The 18,543-nt window shown below is 36.9% G+C and overlaps 1 protein-coding gene across 1 annotated transcript; it reads left to right on the plus strand.

Moving 5' to 3' along the window:
- Positions 1-1,099: 1,099 nt before the first annotated feature.
- On the plus strand, positions 1,100-18,303 carry mtf2 (metal response element binding transcription factor 2). Its single transcript, XM_014968513.2, has 15 exons — positions 1,100-1,922; positions 2,713-2,908; positions 3,046-3,127; positions 7,435-7,545; positions 7,706-7,806; positions 8,002-8,177; positions 8,293-8,388; positions 8,751-8,819; positions 10,881-11,004; positions 11,516-11,583; positions 11,690-11,860; positions 12,589-12,715; positions 12,995-13,044; positions 14,045-14,152; positions 16,296-18,303. Exons 1-15 carry the CDS (start codon positions 1,918-1,920, stop codon positions 16,672-16,674), a joined length of 1,863 nt encoding a protein of 620 aa, XP_014823999.2. The 5' UTR covers positions 1,100-1,917; the 3' UTR covers positions 16,675-18,303.
- Positions 18,304-18,543: the final 240 nt, after the last annotated feature.

An 18,543-nucleotide genomic window follows, 5' to 3' on the forward strand; every position in this document is an offset into this window, starting at 1 on the left:
AGCAAGTATTAGAGGCAGGTATGAATTGCCTAAGTAAGAGGAGGCATACAAACTGAGGAATGGTTAGAAGGAGATGTCCCCTAGCTGCAGCAGATGACCTTTTTGAACCAGAAAAAGTGGGCTGCAGAACAATGAAAACTGCAAAGGGAAGAAATAGCGAAGGGGAAAAAACACCAGCACCCATAAAGACTCAGTTCACAGAAGGATTCTAGTGAGAATCTGGCCATTTGGCCCTTTTGTCGTTTTAAATCTTTACAGTTTTGTAATTTCATACTTGACTTTTTAAATGCACGAAATACATTGTCTGTGCAGTGCACTAATTTCCAATGGGATCGCTTATAGCGGTTTAGACAACTGACAATTTTAAGCAAATATTTTGATATTCTATATTGTGCATTAAGGAAATGTGATTATGTGACTGCAATAAATGATATTTATCAGTAGGTCAAATAGAATTATTTTTTGACCAGGGATCATAATACCTTTTAAGTGCAATATGGAGTAAAATGGCAGTCAATATCAATGTCAAATTTATTTATATAGCACTTTAAAACAGGTATAAAACTGCACCAAAGTGCTGTTCAAGAACAACAACACAAATGATAGAACAGTGTATAAACAATACATCAATTAAATGCCAGAGAGTAAAAATGAGTTTTAAGAAGCGATTTAAAATGATCCAGGCTGTGAGCAGATCTAATCTGGAAAGGTAAGTTATTCCATAAAACAGGAGCAGCAACAGTCAATTGAAATATTGTGATAAAATGTTTCATATAGATATAAAACTGAATTAATTATCCATAATTCATGAAATATACTTAGCTGAAGCTAGAAATATCCTATATGCCCCAGTTTGAGTGGCTTTAGATGAACTGCCTCCTTCACACCCCCAAATATTATTATCCCTGTGTTGCAGTTTCCGCCCTTCCTCTAGTTCCCACCTTTCAAAGAAACGATTTAATAAACATGTCTCTGCCATGTCATCCTGATAAATTTATGCTGCAGTACACTTGTTCCGCCAAAAGAAAACAAAAAAACTTGTTCCGCCACAACGTGTTCTTCTGTTGCTCTCAGGAAGCAACAGAAGCAACAGCAGGGACTCTGGAAGTCAGTTAAGTATTGGTCAAAAATAAACAAACAAATAAATAAATCAACTTAAATTTATAACCAGAATGTTGTTCTTGTTATGACCAGAGATATCTTCTAGGTGATTACAGAAATATATTTGATAAATGGGAGTATCATATTCCACTGTGAGCAATCAAACGGCTTAGGGATAAGACGATCCACTTTGGAGGAGAAACGCCCTTTAAGGTTCCTGAAAAGCCCCAGAGGAAACCTGATTCAAGTAGAACTTCCGGTCATGATAACAAACCTAAAATAAATGTCAATCCCATGTGTTGGGAATGCCATAAATAGCCGAAAAATTCACAAACTCCCTAAAAACAGTTTAGATGAATATTCTGTTCTCCTAATTAAATATTCAATTTGAGAATATACGTTGGCACATAAAAAAATCTAATAAATTCTTAGTATTTCTACATTAATTTAAAAAAAAGCAATAAAACTGGAGGTTGTAAAGATAAAGTCAATGTCACTGCTCCTTCAAGGGCGGATATGCAGTACTTCATAGGTGCCCTGCCTACAATTTCAAATGTTTGAAAATGGTGCAGGCAGCAGCCCACTAGCAGCAACGCTTCCCACAATGCACTCCCCGTTCATCAGCGGGAAACCAAAATGGCGAACGTGCTGGGGGAAAATGAGCCGTTTGTTATTTTCTAAGGAAGGCTCGAGCGCTGTGGATTTTCTGGGCACGCACTAGATATACATATTAGCCACGGCAGCAGCGGGAAAACAGCCTCGCGCCTTTTCAGCTTTTTCGTCTCGCGAGGCATTTGTAACAGCGGAGGTGACCGAATGAGGTATTGTTGTCATGTTTTCCTTTCGCTGCTTAAGGGGGGGTGTGGGTCCGACGGTGAATGACCTGGCCGGGGGAACTGCTTTGCATGTCGGCTGTTCGTATTATCAACATCATCTTGATTTTCATAGAAAAGACATTATGGCTTCCGTCATGCAGAATAAGTGCTAGATTTGCCTTTTACACTCTCTGGTGGTTGCTTTTTTGTTCAGTCGTTATAGAGACAAAGGACTGAAGGGAAGCGGCTCAAGAAAGGAAAACTGTCCTTTAAAAAATATAAATCATTTAAGCAGAAGATGAAAACACAGAAAACATATTTGTAGTCAAACAAATTAAAAAGTGGTTAAAGGAAAATGTAAAATTTTAATTTTGGTCTTAATTATCTTATTGATATAATCAGCGCCCAAGCTTATATTTAATTGCCAATTAGCGCTAATTATGATCCTAATCACCAGTTGCATGTGCTCACTGAAAGAAGACTGGCTTTCCTCTTTGCTTTGTAAGCTTTGGAACAAAAACAATGCACCCTTTTACTTTCAAAATCCCACAACATATTCTCAGGACTTCATATTTGTACGTGTCCCCAAACCAACCTGCTTCCACATTTTGGACACCTTTGCAGTGCTGATAACTGTATAGCCTTTTTTCAGCTTTTTGCAAATAAATCTTGTGTGCATGCATTTACAGTAACTAGTAACATAACCCTTTTTGGCACTACTATATGGTTTAGAATGAATCCTTGAGTATAAGTGTGCGCATGTCTTCTATTGTATTGTTTCACTTCCTGTTTTCAGAGACTTGGGGGTTGTGGATCATCCTTCTCTCCGTCACAGAGCTCACCCAGAGCAGCAGACTGTGTCCCTGTCACCCTGTGGCCTCTCTGCTAGGGGGGAGTATGGGGAGGACGACATGTCTGCCAGGTTTACAGAGGGGCAGGATGTGTTGGCCAGGTGGTCTGATGGCTTGTTTTATTTGGGGACAGTCACAAAGGTTGGTGTGATGGAGGTGCTGCTTGGAATGTCTTACAAAAAAACAAGATTTTGTTGTCTTTTTTTTTTTTTTTTGTTCTTCTTGTGTCTCCCAGAAACGTTCTAATCTCTCTTCTTTTTTTTTTCTTCTTTTTCCAGATAGATCGGGAAAAGCAGCGTTGCTTTGTGGTTTTTGAGGACAGATCGAAGTCTTGGGTTCTTTGGAGCGATATTCAAACAGGTGAGCTCTCCCAGTTTCAGGGTCTGTATTTTGGTTCACTCATTTCTGTGTCTTTGAAGGAGAGTTGGCTTGCAGAAAATTAAAATGAAACGCAAAGCAGTGATTCTTGAGAATAGGGACAAAACAGGTCCTATGGATAAAGCATGAAATTTGAATAAAATATACACAAAATATATTTTTTTCAAATATCTAACTAAACTAACCTGGGTCATGTGAGCACAACAATGTATATTTTTCTTTTTTTTGCTGAATATTTTTTTATTTTAAACATTGTAGTCGGTGGATGATGCCTGTAAAAGCCCTTGTCCAGGAGCAGAACTCAATACATTCCTTTAGTTTAAAACAATTAAAGAAATACTAAAATTATATATTATGACAATTAAGTATAAGTAGTCATATAAATAATTATAAAAGTATCGATAAATTGAATTAAAAATAATTTTTAGATATTTTCCAACTCCGTTGAAATTTGTCCTTAGTTTTTGTCAACACCGTCAGAAATGAAAAGAATGTAAAAAAATCAGGCATTATTGGGGGGCACCAGAACTTCTGAGGACCCCATGACGTTGTCTTTTCTCTTCCTTTGCTAGGAGGGCTAGTTAGCTCCGGTTAGCTTAAGTTATTCTTTAGTTTTTTCTTCTGTTTTATTCCTCAGTTGTTTGTCACAACCATGATGTGTCAACTCCATAACTGACAATTTACAAAACTTTGATGAAATTTTGCAAAATAAAAGCTTAATTTTGGTAAACTGTAAAGATTTCATGGACCTGACGAGCTACAATATGGCCTCCTTCAGAATAACATCATATAAATTGAGGTAGTTTGGCATTTCGTCAACTCCGTCAGATGTCAACTCCGTCAGATGTCAACTCCGTCAGAGTTTTTCTGACTCTTTCAGTGAAATTGTTGTCAAATCTCACTTAATTGTGCAACTAATTCATTTTAATGTATTTTACATGAATTGCATTACTTCACATGTACCAAGTTTTTCATTTTACTCACTAGTTTGTCACCACCTTCAGTTCTGTGTCAACTCCGTCATGCACTGTCAACTCCATCAGATGGACTTTTTCTTGTTTTTTGTTTTAAATAATATTTATTTTATTTCTTGAGAAGCATTTGTCTGTAAATTGAGTAAAAATATCACTAATGGGGTATTTTAAAAATCATTTTAGATTTATTTTTGTCAGATGGTGATGACAAAGTTTTGGGTCAGGTCGATTAAAAATGTAATTTTTTAAAAAAAATTCGCAACTGGGAGCCTGTACCTTAGCATCTTCATATTTTCTAAACATTATTTGTCATATTTGCATACATAAGGTTGAGAAATAATAAAAAAAAAATATGGGAAAATTAAAACCCATTTTGTCCCTATTCTCAAGAATCACTGAAAGACATATATTATAGGGACAGAATTATTTAAAATGAACTTTTTTAAGCTTTACATCATGTTATAATGTAGTTCCCTCATCATAAACATCACTGGTTTGTTGCTTTAATTCTTTCATGCATCTCCAGTGGCAACCATTAACATTTGTAAAACACCTGGGTGGACCTAGTGCTGCCTCCCAAGAGGAGCCCTCTCCTGCAACTCCCCCATTCAGCTCCTTCAGACCAGTCAGCAGTAATTAGCAAATACCTGGTGGAGCTGTGCATCTGAGCTCAATTTAGGAGCTACTTCTCAGGGCAACGTCAGTAAAAAACGATGTTTAAGGGTTAATAGAGGAGTGACGACTTCCTGAAAGCAGAGTTTCAGAAAGGGCAGGAGCTTTTAAAGGTGATAAATTACAAAGTAAAATTTCTTTTAAGCTATATTTGATGTAACAATTTATAACAACTGAAGGTAACCGTTGTTACTGTTACCTTCAGTAACAACCGTTACTGAAGGTATAGCACAATCAAGTAATGTGCTATACTTGATGTGCAATCAAGTATAGCACATTACTTGATTGTGCTATAAAATGGCACTATGTTCCTGGAAAATACATCTGCCCACTGTAGTGACTGTAGATAAAACCTCCAACCTTTTGGTTCCATCTGCTGACAAAGGGTCAACAGAAATATGAAATGAATGGAGCCTACTGTTCTGCTGATGAACTCAGAAGTTGACCACCAATGTTATCAGGTCCTGATGTTATATTTGAATGTAATTACTGTTTTCCAAGCAGTAGACGAAACCTTGAAGATGATTCTGAAGCTTTATTTTACAAAACAAAATACATGAAAGTTAAATTTTTCCATTTCCGCTCATTTTAATAGATTTGTAGCATCACCCTCTGTGGTATATACTATCAGACGTCTTTAGTTCCTCTCTTTCCTTACAGTTAACGGTCCGCTGTATCAGTGCTGTAGCAGTAATCTCTCGTAATGAGAAAAAAAAAATCCTCTCAGGAAAGATAAGCAGAGAAACTTAAGTCTGTCCTCTTCTGTCATGACTCAGCAGTTGAAACGATGTTCTTGCCTGATGACTTGTTTGAGTCTGTTTACGACGCATTATAGAAACAAAATCTGGAGCAAAGGATGTTAGAAATGGTAACCTAATTTGCTCTAAACTCTTGTTAGAAATGCAGGTTAGCAGTCATTCATAATGGGCTTTTTTGGGTGGTATTTTAGGAATGGAGTAAATATTTGGATACCCAAATACATTTTTAAGTCCATGTCTCTGCCGCTCATTCTCACTAGGCCAGTCACAATAAGCAATAAATCAATTAATCGCATAATAAATCATGACGAGCTCAATAATCTCTATTAGCATAATTTTTTGTTCTTATAGATTCTCTCTCAACTAGTCCTTTTCTAAACGACAATTTTGTTTTTAAAAAAAGGAGACTTCATAATTCATATTATTCATTGTTTCTGATATTTTGTTTATTTATTTTGGATATTTAAAATGTCTTCCAGTTCCAGTGTTAAGTGTTCATTACAATTTAAAGTTTATTGAACTTTGAGAATGTGTTCTCGCATTGTTATGCCATTACCATTATATTTCTTGAAACAATTTTATCACTTATCGCAGTAACTCCTGGGACAATATATCATCCAGTAAAATTTGTTACTCTGACAGACCTACCTCCCACCTTCCACTAAAGATGATATTTTTAAGGTTTGATTTTGAACATGTAAAATCAGCATTAAAGATTTCTTTATAAAACAGTATTACAACATTTCAACAGCTGCCCACAAAGCAGCTTTTAAAAAGTACTGTTTTTTTTTTTTTTTTTTTTTTTTTTTTAATACTTCCAGTTCAGGCATTTTTTCCCCCTTTCTGTCTCTCCAACTTTCCCTCGCTGTTGAACCTTACAGGCATTAGACAGAGAGCTAATCGCCATTATTTACTGTAAGCTACAACTTCAGCTCAGTGTCGTGCAGTGAGGTTCATGACTGGTGAGACTTGACACCTCTAGTCACATGTACAAATCCAATATAGAAACTTGTATCTCAGTTTTGACCTTAACCGATTAAAGCTTTTAATTATGCTTCAATCAGTCCTGTTCAACAATATGATGGGTGGAAAACCAAAATCATATTTAAAATGCTGTAAATATCATGGTAAATAAATGTAATGCTGAAAGTGAATAAAAGTGAGAAAACACTGTTCTTTCTTTTTAAAGCAGAAACGATTAATCGATTACTGAAATAATCACAATTAATATAGTAATCGATTAGACATTAGCTGTAGTATACAGACTCAAAAAATGTCATTCAGTCAAAAAAATATATATATATATATTCAGAGTAGTGAAAAATTTACAAAACGGATACATTTTGCATTTAACATAAAAGATCTTAGTCTATAAATATGCGTTAGCCAAATTTCCTCAAGTGGTCCGGTTTTATCTCCACCCGGTCCAAATTCATTAAAGGAATGCTGTTAGTGCACTCTAGGCAATAAAATGTTTTTCTTATTTTTTAAAAATGATTTAATTATTTATTTGCATCTTTTAATTTATTTCTCTTAATGCATAAAAAATTTTAGTGTTTATACATGGGACGTGGCTTTTTTTTCTTTTTAAATCCGATGAATCGTCAGCATAATCAGCTGATTATTATTCTAATCATTAGTTTTAGTTCTAGTTTCTTGTAGTTTTGTCTGTGGGTTTGCAGAGGGCGTCCCAGCTGGAAGCTAACGCCGTTTGGGGGTATGGAAAAGTTAGGAAACCTCCCTGTTGTAGGGAGTTCAGTCACAATCCTCAGTGAATTAATTTTATAACGGCTTCCTAATTAGTAAATATCTGTGGTGCTTGGTTTGTTTTTGCTCTTCTTTTTGCAAATCATTTCCTTATATTGACCATTTCTTTCCTTTTTAGGGGACGAAGAGGACAAGGCTGATGACGATGACGACATCGTGTGCTCCATATGTCAGGATGAGACCTCAGAGGAACCCAACGAGATCGTCATTTGTGACAAATGTGGTCAAGGTATGCTTTCAGTTTTTGCCTACATCTGAACAGATTCATGTGTAGAAACGAGAAGAGACAGTAGAGGCCTGTGTGTGGTGAAAGGTGAGCGTAAAGGTGATACGTATTTCGGCAGACGTATGGAGTTATTTACATGACAGTAAATGTGTTTGTCATCCAGGCTACCATCAGATGTGTCACTCGCCCATCATTGATGCCGCCGTGATCGACTCTGATGACAAGTGGCTGTGCTCAGAATGTGAACTGGCTTCTTTCTCTGAGGTAGGATTTTAGAACAATGGATTACACAGATTTAATCCTTTTATTTCTTTAAACAGATGTAGGCCAATCTGTTTAAAGAAACAGTTGTATTTTCAACTAGAAATAGGTATTGCTGTTTAGTGTGTTCTCTGAAGGTCTTAATTTTGTACTTGAATTTATGTTTAGATGTATTTTTTTTTTTTTTCCTACATGCAGAAGGGGAGCATTCTCAAGAAGGAGGCATCTGCTAAGCTCTTTCCAAAGCAAGAACATCAGGAGCAGCATATGGAATTTCATCTCTCCTTCCCATACGCTCCAGAGGAATTGGTGTGGGATCAGGGCCACAAGACGAACATCCAGCAATGCTACTGCTACTGCGGAGGACCGGGGGAGTGAGTAGCACATGGCACTCTGCAAACATGTTAAAGAATTTTGCCAAATATGTTCCACAAATCATATGTTGCGTATTGTGTGTGTGTGTGTGTGTGTGTGTGTTTTTATTGGTAGCTGGTACCTGAAGATGCTGCAGTGTAACAGGTGTCGGCAGTGGTTCCATGAGGATTGCCTACATTGCTTACAGGCTCCACTGCTCAATGGAGATAGGTGCAAACACTTAACACTAAAGTCTAAAGTATGTGACATGGTTTAGATTGTTTGTTATATTCTGATTTAAAGATCTTACTAAATTATTCGCATCTTAATATTTCTGAGTCATGAATTTTGTTGCAAAACACAATAATTAGAATTTAGTTCTATAATAAGGTTCCAAATCATTTTAGGATAATTTCTGAGGAAGGCAGAGGATATGTAGGCTTGTATACCAATAATGTAAAATATAATGTGAAATTGAATGTAAAGAAATCATCGGCTAAATGTTAAGGTGATACTTTCCTCCTGAAGATGCTGGATGATTGTAGCGATCCTGTGCGGTTCGTGTCAATGATGAGACGTTTTCTCATATTCAGGTTTTTCATCTTCGTCTGTTCAGTCTGCAGCGGTGGACCAGAGTTCCTCGACCGGCTGCCTCTCGACTGGTCAGTGAAAGTTAGGCTGTAGATAAACTGGAGTCTAACACTAAGATTGCCTTTACATCTGTTGTCACAGATCAGTGATTCTTGAGAATAGGGACAAAACAGATCCTATGGATAAAGCATGAAATTTGAATAAAATATACACAAAATATATTTTTTCAAATATCTAACTAAACTAACCTGGGTCATGTGAGCACAATAATGTATATTTTTCATTTTTTTGCTGAATATTTTTTTATTTTAAACATTGTAGTCGGTGGATGATGCCTGTAAAAGCCCTTGTCCAGGAGCAGAACTCAATACATTCTTATAGTTTAAAACAATTAAAGAAATACTAAAATTATATATTATGACAATTAAGTATTAGTAGTCATATAAATAATTATAAAAGTATCGATAAATTGAATTAAAAATAATTTTTAGATATTTTCCAACTCCGTTGAAATTTGTCCTTAGTTTTTGTCAACACCGTCAGAAATGAAAAGAATGTAAAAAAAAATCAGGCATTATTGGGGGGCACCAGAACTTCTGAGGACCCCATGACGTTGTCTTTTCTCTTCCTTTGCTAGGAGGGCTAGTTAGCTCCGGTTAGCTTAAGTTATTCTTTAGTTTTTTCTTCTGTTTTATTCCTCAGTTGTTTGTCACAACCATGATGTGTCAACTCCATAACTGACAATTTACAAAACTTTGATGAAATTTTGCGAAATAAAAGCTTAATTTTGGTATAATGTAAAGATTTCATGTACCTGACGAGCTACAATATGGCCTCCTTCAGAATAACATCATATAAATTGAGGTAGTTTGGCATTTTGTCAACTCCGTCAGAGTTTTTCTGACTCTTTCAGTGAAATTGTTATCAAATCTCACTTAATTGTGCAACTAATTCATTTTAATGTATTTTACATGAATTGCATTACTTCACATGTACCAAGTTTTTCATTTTACTCACTAGTTTGTCACCACCTTCAGTTCTGTGTCAACTCCGTCATGCACTGTCAACTCCATCAGATGGACTTTTTCTTGTTTTTTGTTTTAAATAATATTTATTTTATTTCTTGAGAAGCATTTGTCTGTAAGTTGAGTAAAAATATCACTAATGGGGTATATTAAAAATCATTTTAGATTTATTTTTGTCAGATGGTGATGACAAAGTTTTGGGTCAGGTCGATTAAAAATGTAATTTTTAAAAAAAAATTCGCAACTGGGAGCCTGTACCTTAGCATCTTCATATTTTCTAAACATTATTTGTCATATTTGCATACATAAGGTTGAGAAATAATGAAAAAAAAATATGGGAAAATTAAAACCCATTTTGTCCCTATTCTCAAGAATCACTGAGATTTATACCTTAAAATGCCATTCTTTTTCTGACTGTGATAAAATGCATACGTCCTGGTATTTTCAGCGTACTATAAGAGCTACACTGAGCTTGCCACTTCTTTTTTTATTTATTTATTTTTTCCTTTTTTTTTTTAAGCTAAGACTGAACTAAAGTTTATCTGGTCAAAAATCTGTAACTTTTAATAAAAGTTAACAATTCTTTCTATACAGAGCTGTTGCATTCAAATAAATAAATGACCCCATGACATAAAAACAAAGTAAATGTAAGAAATAATATATTTTCTTAATAGGGAGGTCATTTTGGCAGTCAGTTGTTTTTTTCCTCCTTTTGTCTTTTTTTTTTGCCACAGCTGTCCCCCATTGTCCCGATTTTACCTTTCAGTAAACCTAAGAAGGAAATAACTGACAGGAAACTGTAAAGGGTGTGAAAGAAAACACCGGCTTCAACTGTTTACTGAGGATCTATTTTAGCCTAGTGCTGATTTTTCAATGCTTTTCTTAAATACTTGTGTAGTTTGTCAAAGTTATCTCCGCCTACTGGCATAGTAGAGGTATTACAGCATCCCATACTATGGAGTTTTCTATTGAAATTCCACACATCATTCAGATAGCTAAAAAACAACAACCCTGAAATGACATTAGTAGTAGAGGAAATTGACCTGCATCATATATAAACTTTAATCAAAATCAATGCTTAACATATTTTTTTCTCTAATATTGTAGGAAGGATATTGTTCATCTGTGCCTGTACAACCTGAGTGTGATTCAGAAGAAGAGGTATTTTGATTCTCAGATGCAGCTAATGCCTTACATTAATGACAACTGGGAGCTGCTGCAGCTGGGGAAGGTAAGAGACGCATGAAGCTGTGAAAAACTGGAGAGGGAAACATGTCTGCTCATTCTCCTGTTTTACTTTCTGACTTCATGTCATTGAGAACATGTTTTTTACTTTATTTGTTGTTGTAACATGCAATGAGTCAACATGCGTTGTCAATTGACGCAATATAAATAAACTAAACTGGGTTGAAGTGGAGTGATGTACTTACTGTATTTTGAGACCAGATGTCTTAAAATCTTGATTTAATAAAGTCAGTCAGGTTTCTGTCTTGAGGTATCCTTTAGCTAAAACAAAATCTAACAAAATTTTTTGCTCTTGTTAGAGCAAAATCTATCAAAAATTTAGATTAGCAACTGTTGCTTGTGTTATAAAAGTTGTGCTGCAGGTGTTGGTGGGCATAACTATAAATAATCTCCATAAATTCAATTTATGGCTTCTGAAATCTTTGGTTTACCTCTGTTTAGTTCTACTGATCAGATACTAAACACATCGGATTTTATCTTTCATCTATCGTCCACAGCTGGCCAACACACCAAGATCTGAGAGGTATGAAAAAGTTCTGGAAGCCTTAAACGACAACAGCTACACGTAAGTTTTCTCCTCACGTCTTTTTAACTTTAAATCACAAACTCGTGATTCTGCAGTCCAATAATAATCACATTCCTAACTTCTTCACTTCTCCTGCCTTTTCCAGGTTCATGTCAGGGAAGGAGGTGAAGAAGAAGAAGCATTTGTTTCGCCTAAGAATCTTTTTCCCGCCTGCTCCTCCCAACTGTACTGAACCCACATACACGGTGATGGGGGAGCCTTTCCACGAGATCACCATAAAAGGATGCAAGCCCGCCAAAAGCTTCTCTGACATGAAGTAAGATGGAAAACCTTTCATTCGTCTGCGGGCATTCATATTCTGTGAAACAATTAATTATTTAATGCATAAATTTTTAAGGAGGCGTGGCCAGTATGAGATTCTCACCACAAGTGGAAACGCCACAGTGTCTTGATACTTCCACAAAAATTGGATCAAACTTCAACAATCTTAGGTGCTTTTATGTAAAACAGAAAATCAACACTTACCTCCACTTCTGCTAAAAATAGTTGAACATTTCCTACCATTATGTATATTTTCTCTTTCATATTTATTATTTGGATTTTCATCTTTGGACCAATGTAAAATTTAAATGAAAATTTCCACTAAATTTGGTTGTTTTCAGGTACTTTTTGCTGGCACTTGAATTTTTTTTTCTTGTAGCAAAGTGAAAAATTTTGCATGTTACAGTTAGCCAGGTGAGGCTAATGTGCAACATGCATGTAAAGACAACTCTGGTTGCGCTGGTGCTTTCTTTAGCATCATAAAAAGACGTTTTTAGACTGTGAGAAGCTATAATATTTTCATAAACTTCATACTTTCATACTGCCAAACCAGCCAGCACATATTCCCAACTGAACAAGCTGTTTTTTATTCAAGAATGTGTAAATCATAAACGTCTTCGTTTTATGTCCCTTCACCGTTTCATCCTTAATGCCTGAACAGTCATGCTGACTTTATGCACAGCTGTCATAACTGTATCTGAAATGTTGGTGCTGTCACTGCAGGATCCCTGTTGCTTTAACCAATGGCATCGAAAAGAAGAAGAAGAAGAAAAAAAAGAAAAAGAGGAAGCAAGAAGCTCGCTGTCTGGAGACACTGGCGAAACCACAACGGTCCAACGAGCCATCCCTGGTGTGTGTGTGTGTGTGTGTGTGTGTGTGTGTGTGTGTGTGTGTGTGTGTGTGTGTGTGTGTGTGTGTGTGTGTGTGTGTGTGTGTGTGTGCGCGTGTGCGTGCATGTGTGTGGGTGTGTGCGTTTCTGTTATGTCATGTATGCATTAGTGAGCCTGAGCTGACTTACTGCTTTCTGCTGAGATCAATAGATGGTTTTACGTTGAGCTCACACGTTTATATATGAAGAAAACATGACGACTACCTGTAGACGCTGATGAATTTCTCTCCACTTTATCAGGAAATCAGAAAGCCGGACCCCCCTGCACTGGATCATTTGACCTCTGTTAAGTAAGTGATCGACTGCTTGTCTTGTTCTGTTCTTTGTTTGGGGTATTTTTGCGTGTTTTTTGGTGTTGAAACCTGACACATTAGTGGTGTCAAGTCTGTGTGTAGTGTAAACAGCATAGCATCATGCTGTGACGATGCTTTTCTGCAGCAGGGATAAGGTTAGTTGAAGGGGAAATTGGAATCTGTTAAAAAGAAGAATGGCCTAGTCAAAGTCCAAATCCAAAGAAAAGCTGTTTCATAACTCGATAATTGGTGTTCAGATTGCTCTTTATTGAAGATCGGCCTTGAGTCCCTCAGCTGAAGCCTGAATGTGATGCTTGAATGACTGAACAAAGCAGGTTCCTGTTACGGCTCAATAAACGACTGTTGGGCTTTTTGTGTGAAAAGCTGCTACAGACTCTCAGGAATTTAAACTAAAGGTTTAAATTCCTTTAAACCTTCAGCCTCTACAAACTGAAGAAACTTAGAAGAGAGGGACTTGAAGTCGTCCACTGCACTAGCTGCGTTTCCACTGACCGTATAATTGCACAAATTGGAATCACGGAAAAAAATTTGTGGAAATGGAAAAACGAAAATAAAAAAATAAAAAAACTTAGTTTTTGTGCTATAATAAGGTGGTTTTTTTGCTGTTTCGAAATTGGTGTATTTCACCAAAATGCAATGGAGACTCTTGTTTCACATTACATGAATTGTGATCAGCAACCGGATGTTACTGCTGGTGAGACAGGCGAAGAAAATGACAGGAAGTAACTGTAAGATGGCATGTTTTTTAATGATTTATGGCGTGAACAAAGTCTTTCATGCTAGATTTTAATTGCATTTCTTATTTGAAGAAATGTTGAAAGAAAGTGGCATAATCTAATTTAATCCAAGTCCCAACAAGGGTTTATTACCAGGTTTTATTGAAACTCTTGTTAAATTATAACACTATTTTGTGTGCAAACTTAGTTTTTCTCTGCTTTTTACACGTTTTCCTCCAATTGTTTTTCTGTCTCTGCAGCACCAGAAGTAGCAAGCCTCTGCTGTTATCTCCGTCTTCTGATGTGGAATCCATCGATGCCCTCAGCAGCTCAGAAACTACCTCAACAATCACTTCCAGACAGTCCAGGTTGGTATTTTATTAAGCTTGGATCTTCCCGGCAGAAACTCAAATACACAAAAGAACAATAAAATAAATGTTCTCATTATATGGCGTTTTCTGTGACAGACCAGCAAAATGTAGCACAAAAAAAAGTGAAGTGGTGCATGGTTTGAGGAGTGTGGTTTGCATTTGTGCTTCACTTTGATGTCGCTAAATAAATTCCAGCACAACCAGTTACATTTAAAAGTCAGCTAGTTAGTAAAACCAGTCCCAATGTGTGTTTCATTTAATCTCGGCATAAATCCAGATTTTCTGTTGGGCCTCAGAGGTTCCCATTCTGCACAGTGCTGAGTGCTGTCCACCCATTGTTTGCAGCCACAGCAGGAATACTGTCTTACAGAAAATTACATCTTTAACTTCTGTTCATACACATACACGTCACATTACAGCCACAAACTCCTATGGATTTTATGCGATAGCTGAAAACAAAGTAGCAGATCATGTTTTAAATGCCAATGGGTGGATTTGAAGTCAGGTCTTTGACTTTAAAAATCATTTATCATTTTCTTCCCTGTATTGTTATAAAAAGACATCACTTTGAAGTTGGTGGTTTTCACGTGTTGGGAACAGAACGTGGCAAAGTTCAAGGGGTGTAAATACTTTTCCAAGACTTTGAGACAAGATGTCTGTGAAGAAAGCATTGGGATCATCCCATCTTTTATCATCGGCACGAAGCCGCTGCTCTCCTCGACTGTTTCTGGGTCACTAGCAGAACTGCGACAGAAACAGACAGGAAGAAAACTTTGAGTAATGAGAATTTAAGGATTTAAGGCAGCATGGTGCTTTTAATCGTCACAGACAAGCATTTATCTCAGTAGAGCTCTGCTGACACACTGGCACAAAAAATGGATGAATCATATTTGACACATAGGAGCATCACTCTATAGGGGGCGCCAAAACGATGATGGAAAAAACACTGGTCAACAGCCAAAATGTCGTCTGGGTTTTTCAACTGTTTTAGGGTCATTTTGATGAGCTGAATCCAAAAATCACATTGGTTTTGCTCCATTAGATCAACTTTCTGAACTATGGAGCAACATGAGCATCAAAACTGATGACTTGTTCTCACATCTGGAGAATCTGGGATCAATGAGTGATGAGCAGGAGGAGATTCCATCAGGACAGAAAAGAGACGGAGAATTTTACACAATGAAGACGTGATGTTCAGTTCACATGTACATTCACATTATCAGTGTTTGCTATTCAATTTACAGAAATCCAAGTTTGTAACATTTAGTTACATTTTACAAACCTTTTTTTGGATGAGGAGTATAATGGAAATGAACTGATAATGTCATCAACTTAGTCAGAAGATCTATTCCAATTGGAATAAAAACTTGATGTCATTTTTGGATTCAGAGGTGCAAAATAGTCCAAAATATTCAGTTGGAAAAACAAAGACAACTTCCAAAATATATATTTTTGTAACCAGTGTAATTTCTAGTCCTTTTTCTATATTTAACAGTTGCTTTGTGCAAGTGTAAATATGATCAATAACACCTCTCTTTCTGTTGCTCACACAACACACACACAGATGCGCCCATACAAATGTACATAATTCCTCACAATGTCAAATAACTGTTTCTCAAAAGTATCTATGTCTCCTGCAGATACAAAAACTAAATAATGGAAGAAAAATGTCAACATTGCTTTCTGAGAGCAGTTCTGCACGAAACATGGCAACAATCTTCTGACCTATTACACAACACTTTGCACAGAGCTCTGGAGAAACAGTCCAACCAGGGCCTGGTGTTTAGTTTGGCTCTTTGCGAACAAAGTGATGTAGTTTTTGTCACGCGTCTACATCAATGAAAGTAGATTTCTGCACTTCAGATGAAGCCGGTTGGAGCCTTACAGCCTTACAGAACAGCCTCGTCTCATTTTCATTTAAATCATGTCGTCACATGAAGACTGAGAACTAAACACGGAGAGGCAGGAAAGAAAACTCTAAGGGCCATAAAACAGAAGAAAGAGAACCTGTAATGTGTCCGGATAAACCTCACAAAGTCTGTTAGTGGTTCTAAACTCCTATTGTTCCAATTTTCAGTGCAGTTTTTGCTGATGTCTCATCAAATAAAAAAATAAATACATTTTCATTTGTTCTCTTCAGCCTGTATACTTCCAACAAGATGGCAACAGCCGCCTTCAACATGCCTTTCGCCTCTCCACCTTTAAAACGGAAACGCGGGCGACCGCGGCGAACCCCGAAGCCCCCCCGACCGGAACTGCCCCCTCCTCCTCGGCTCCCAGATGCAAGCGTCTCGGACACGGAGATGTTCGGCACCCTGCCGGGGCTCCACCCCACAGACATAGTCCACGGCATGGACCCCAACACCCAGCTTTCCCACCTCAAGAGCTCCATCAGCAACTACTTCGGGGTGGCGGGCCGCCTGGCATGTGGGGAGAGGTATAAAGTCCTGGCCCGGCGGGTCACCATGGACGGCAAGGTGCAGTACCTGGTGGAGTGGGAAGGAGTCACTGCCTCGTAGCTCGATGGCTCAACCAGTTGTAACAAAGAGCTGACGGTGTGTATTCAGAGCGTTAGGTGGCTATATGCCCTGATCATCATGCATGCAAACACACACACACACACACACACACACACACACACACACACACACACACACACACACACACACACACACACACACACACACACACACAGAGGGTATGTTCTTCAACAGTGAAGCAGCACCAGAGAAGCTGGATCACTGGATCCTTCAGAGCAGTTTGATCTGAACTTCTTCCTTCCTGCTGCAGTTATTCAGGGGCAAATAATTCCTCTCTCCACTCTACCTGTAAACTTTGACTAATATTTCGTGCATCTTGTTTTTGTTTTTTTTTTGGTTTGTTTCTCCCCCTAAATATACTTGCTTGTTCTTTAAAAAGTTCAATAGTAAAAGAGGGGGAAAAAATGTATTTTCATTCTTTGATTCAACCATCAATAATTTTAACATTTCATTTTTTCCTTTAACTCATTTTAAATATTTAGTTTTTTCTCTCTCTCTCCCGTCTTGTACCTCTTGGTGTCTCATGCCAGCTCTGGTTTCCATTGTTTGTGAGCAGATCAGGAGGAACTCAGAAAACGAACGCGCTGCTGCAAATGTTTATTTTATATAAAACTATACCACAAACATGATTATGTCATATTTTTATAGTGGACTTTTGTTTACCGACGGAGATTTCGGTTGATTTTTTTTACTTGCACATGCTGTGTTTTGTTAGAAAATCATCTCATTTGAACAAGCAAGAACTGCTCAGACAAGGCAGTATTTTTTTATTCAATATTTTTATATATTTCCTACTGAATAAAAATGTGCAGTTCTTTTTAAAGTGTTCTGATTGAAATTATGACTTCAGTTGAACAGACCTGAGTTTGGTCTAGTAAAAATTCATTATGCTAGGAATGTGATTTAATCAGTTTCTAACTTTATCTGCTGCTGCTTATGCAATTAAGGTTGCATAAATGAACAAATATTCTTCCATAGACAAAAATGTTTTTTTTGTTTTTTTTTTGTTACATTTTGGGCAGCCCACTCAGGACATACCACCAAACTTCACTCACACAGCCCAGCCGGTGTAACTAAGCCGATTTTGCGATAGATCACGTTATTTCTGTTGTTCATGTTGATTTCTCATAGCTTTTTGTCATTATTACACATATATAAGCTTATATTTTTTATGTTTACTGCTTGTTTTAAATTGGGTTTGAAAGAAGAATCCGCCTCACTGAAGAAATTGCTGTACGTCATTGCAAGAAGAAAACCTTTAGTTAGAACTGTTCTCTCTTTTGAGAGATGTTTCTGCCTGTTTAAACAGCACTTGCACGTCTCCTTGTTGGGGACGCAGTGAGTGGATTTAATGGCAACATGTTTCCATTACTGACTTGCTACAGGTTTTTTAAGCCAAAGAACGTCCCTGTAACGTCGTCTTTGTCTTTTTACTGGTTGACGTGTTACTAGTGAAGCAGGTTTTTTTTTTTTTTTTTTTTTGCTTGTTTTGTTTAGGGATAAATAAAAGTTGGTATTTCAAGCTGTTTTGCTAAACATGATTTTTTTTATTACTGATATTAACTGTATATGATTTTTTTCTAATAAAATTAAGATCATGACTGTAAATGATCTTGTCATTTGTAAATCGCCAAGTTTTAGGTAGAAATGTGCTTTATCTCATTAGCCAAAAATAACAGTAACAAAATGCTTTATTTAATGTCCTTGAAAATGGCCGCTGTCCCGATTTCAGCTAAGCATCCCAGAACCTCATTCTGAATACTTTTGTTATTGTATTTTGCATTTCTGGGATTTAAAGCATTGGATTTGCTTTTGAAATCTTAAAACTCATGATTTTGACCTCGCTTT

Source organism: Poecilia mexicana, unplaced genomic scaffold (assembly GCF_051168715.1).
Source record: "Poecilia mexicana isolate PSO_F unplaced genomic scaffold, ASM5116871v1 scaffold_17, whole genome shotgun sequence".
Taxonomy (NCBI): Eukaryota; Metazoa; Chordata; class Actinopteri; order Cyprinodontiformes; family Poeciliidae; genus Poecilia; species Poecilia mexicana.

Excerpts from the sequence above, each read along its gene's own strand:
- mtf2 (XM_014968513.2), top strand. Across the intron at positions 2,909-3,045 it reads ATTTGGGGACAGTCACAAAG|ATAGATCGGGAAAAGCAGCG; the intron begins GTTGGTGTGATG and ends TTCTTTTTCCAG. Across the intron at positions 8,820-10,880 it reads GACCGGCTGCCTCTCGACTG|GAAGGATATTGTTCATCTGT; the intron begins GTCAGTGAAAGT and ends CTAATATTGTAG.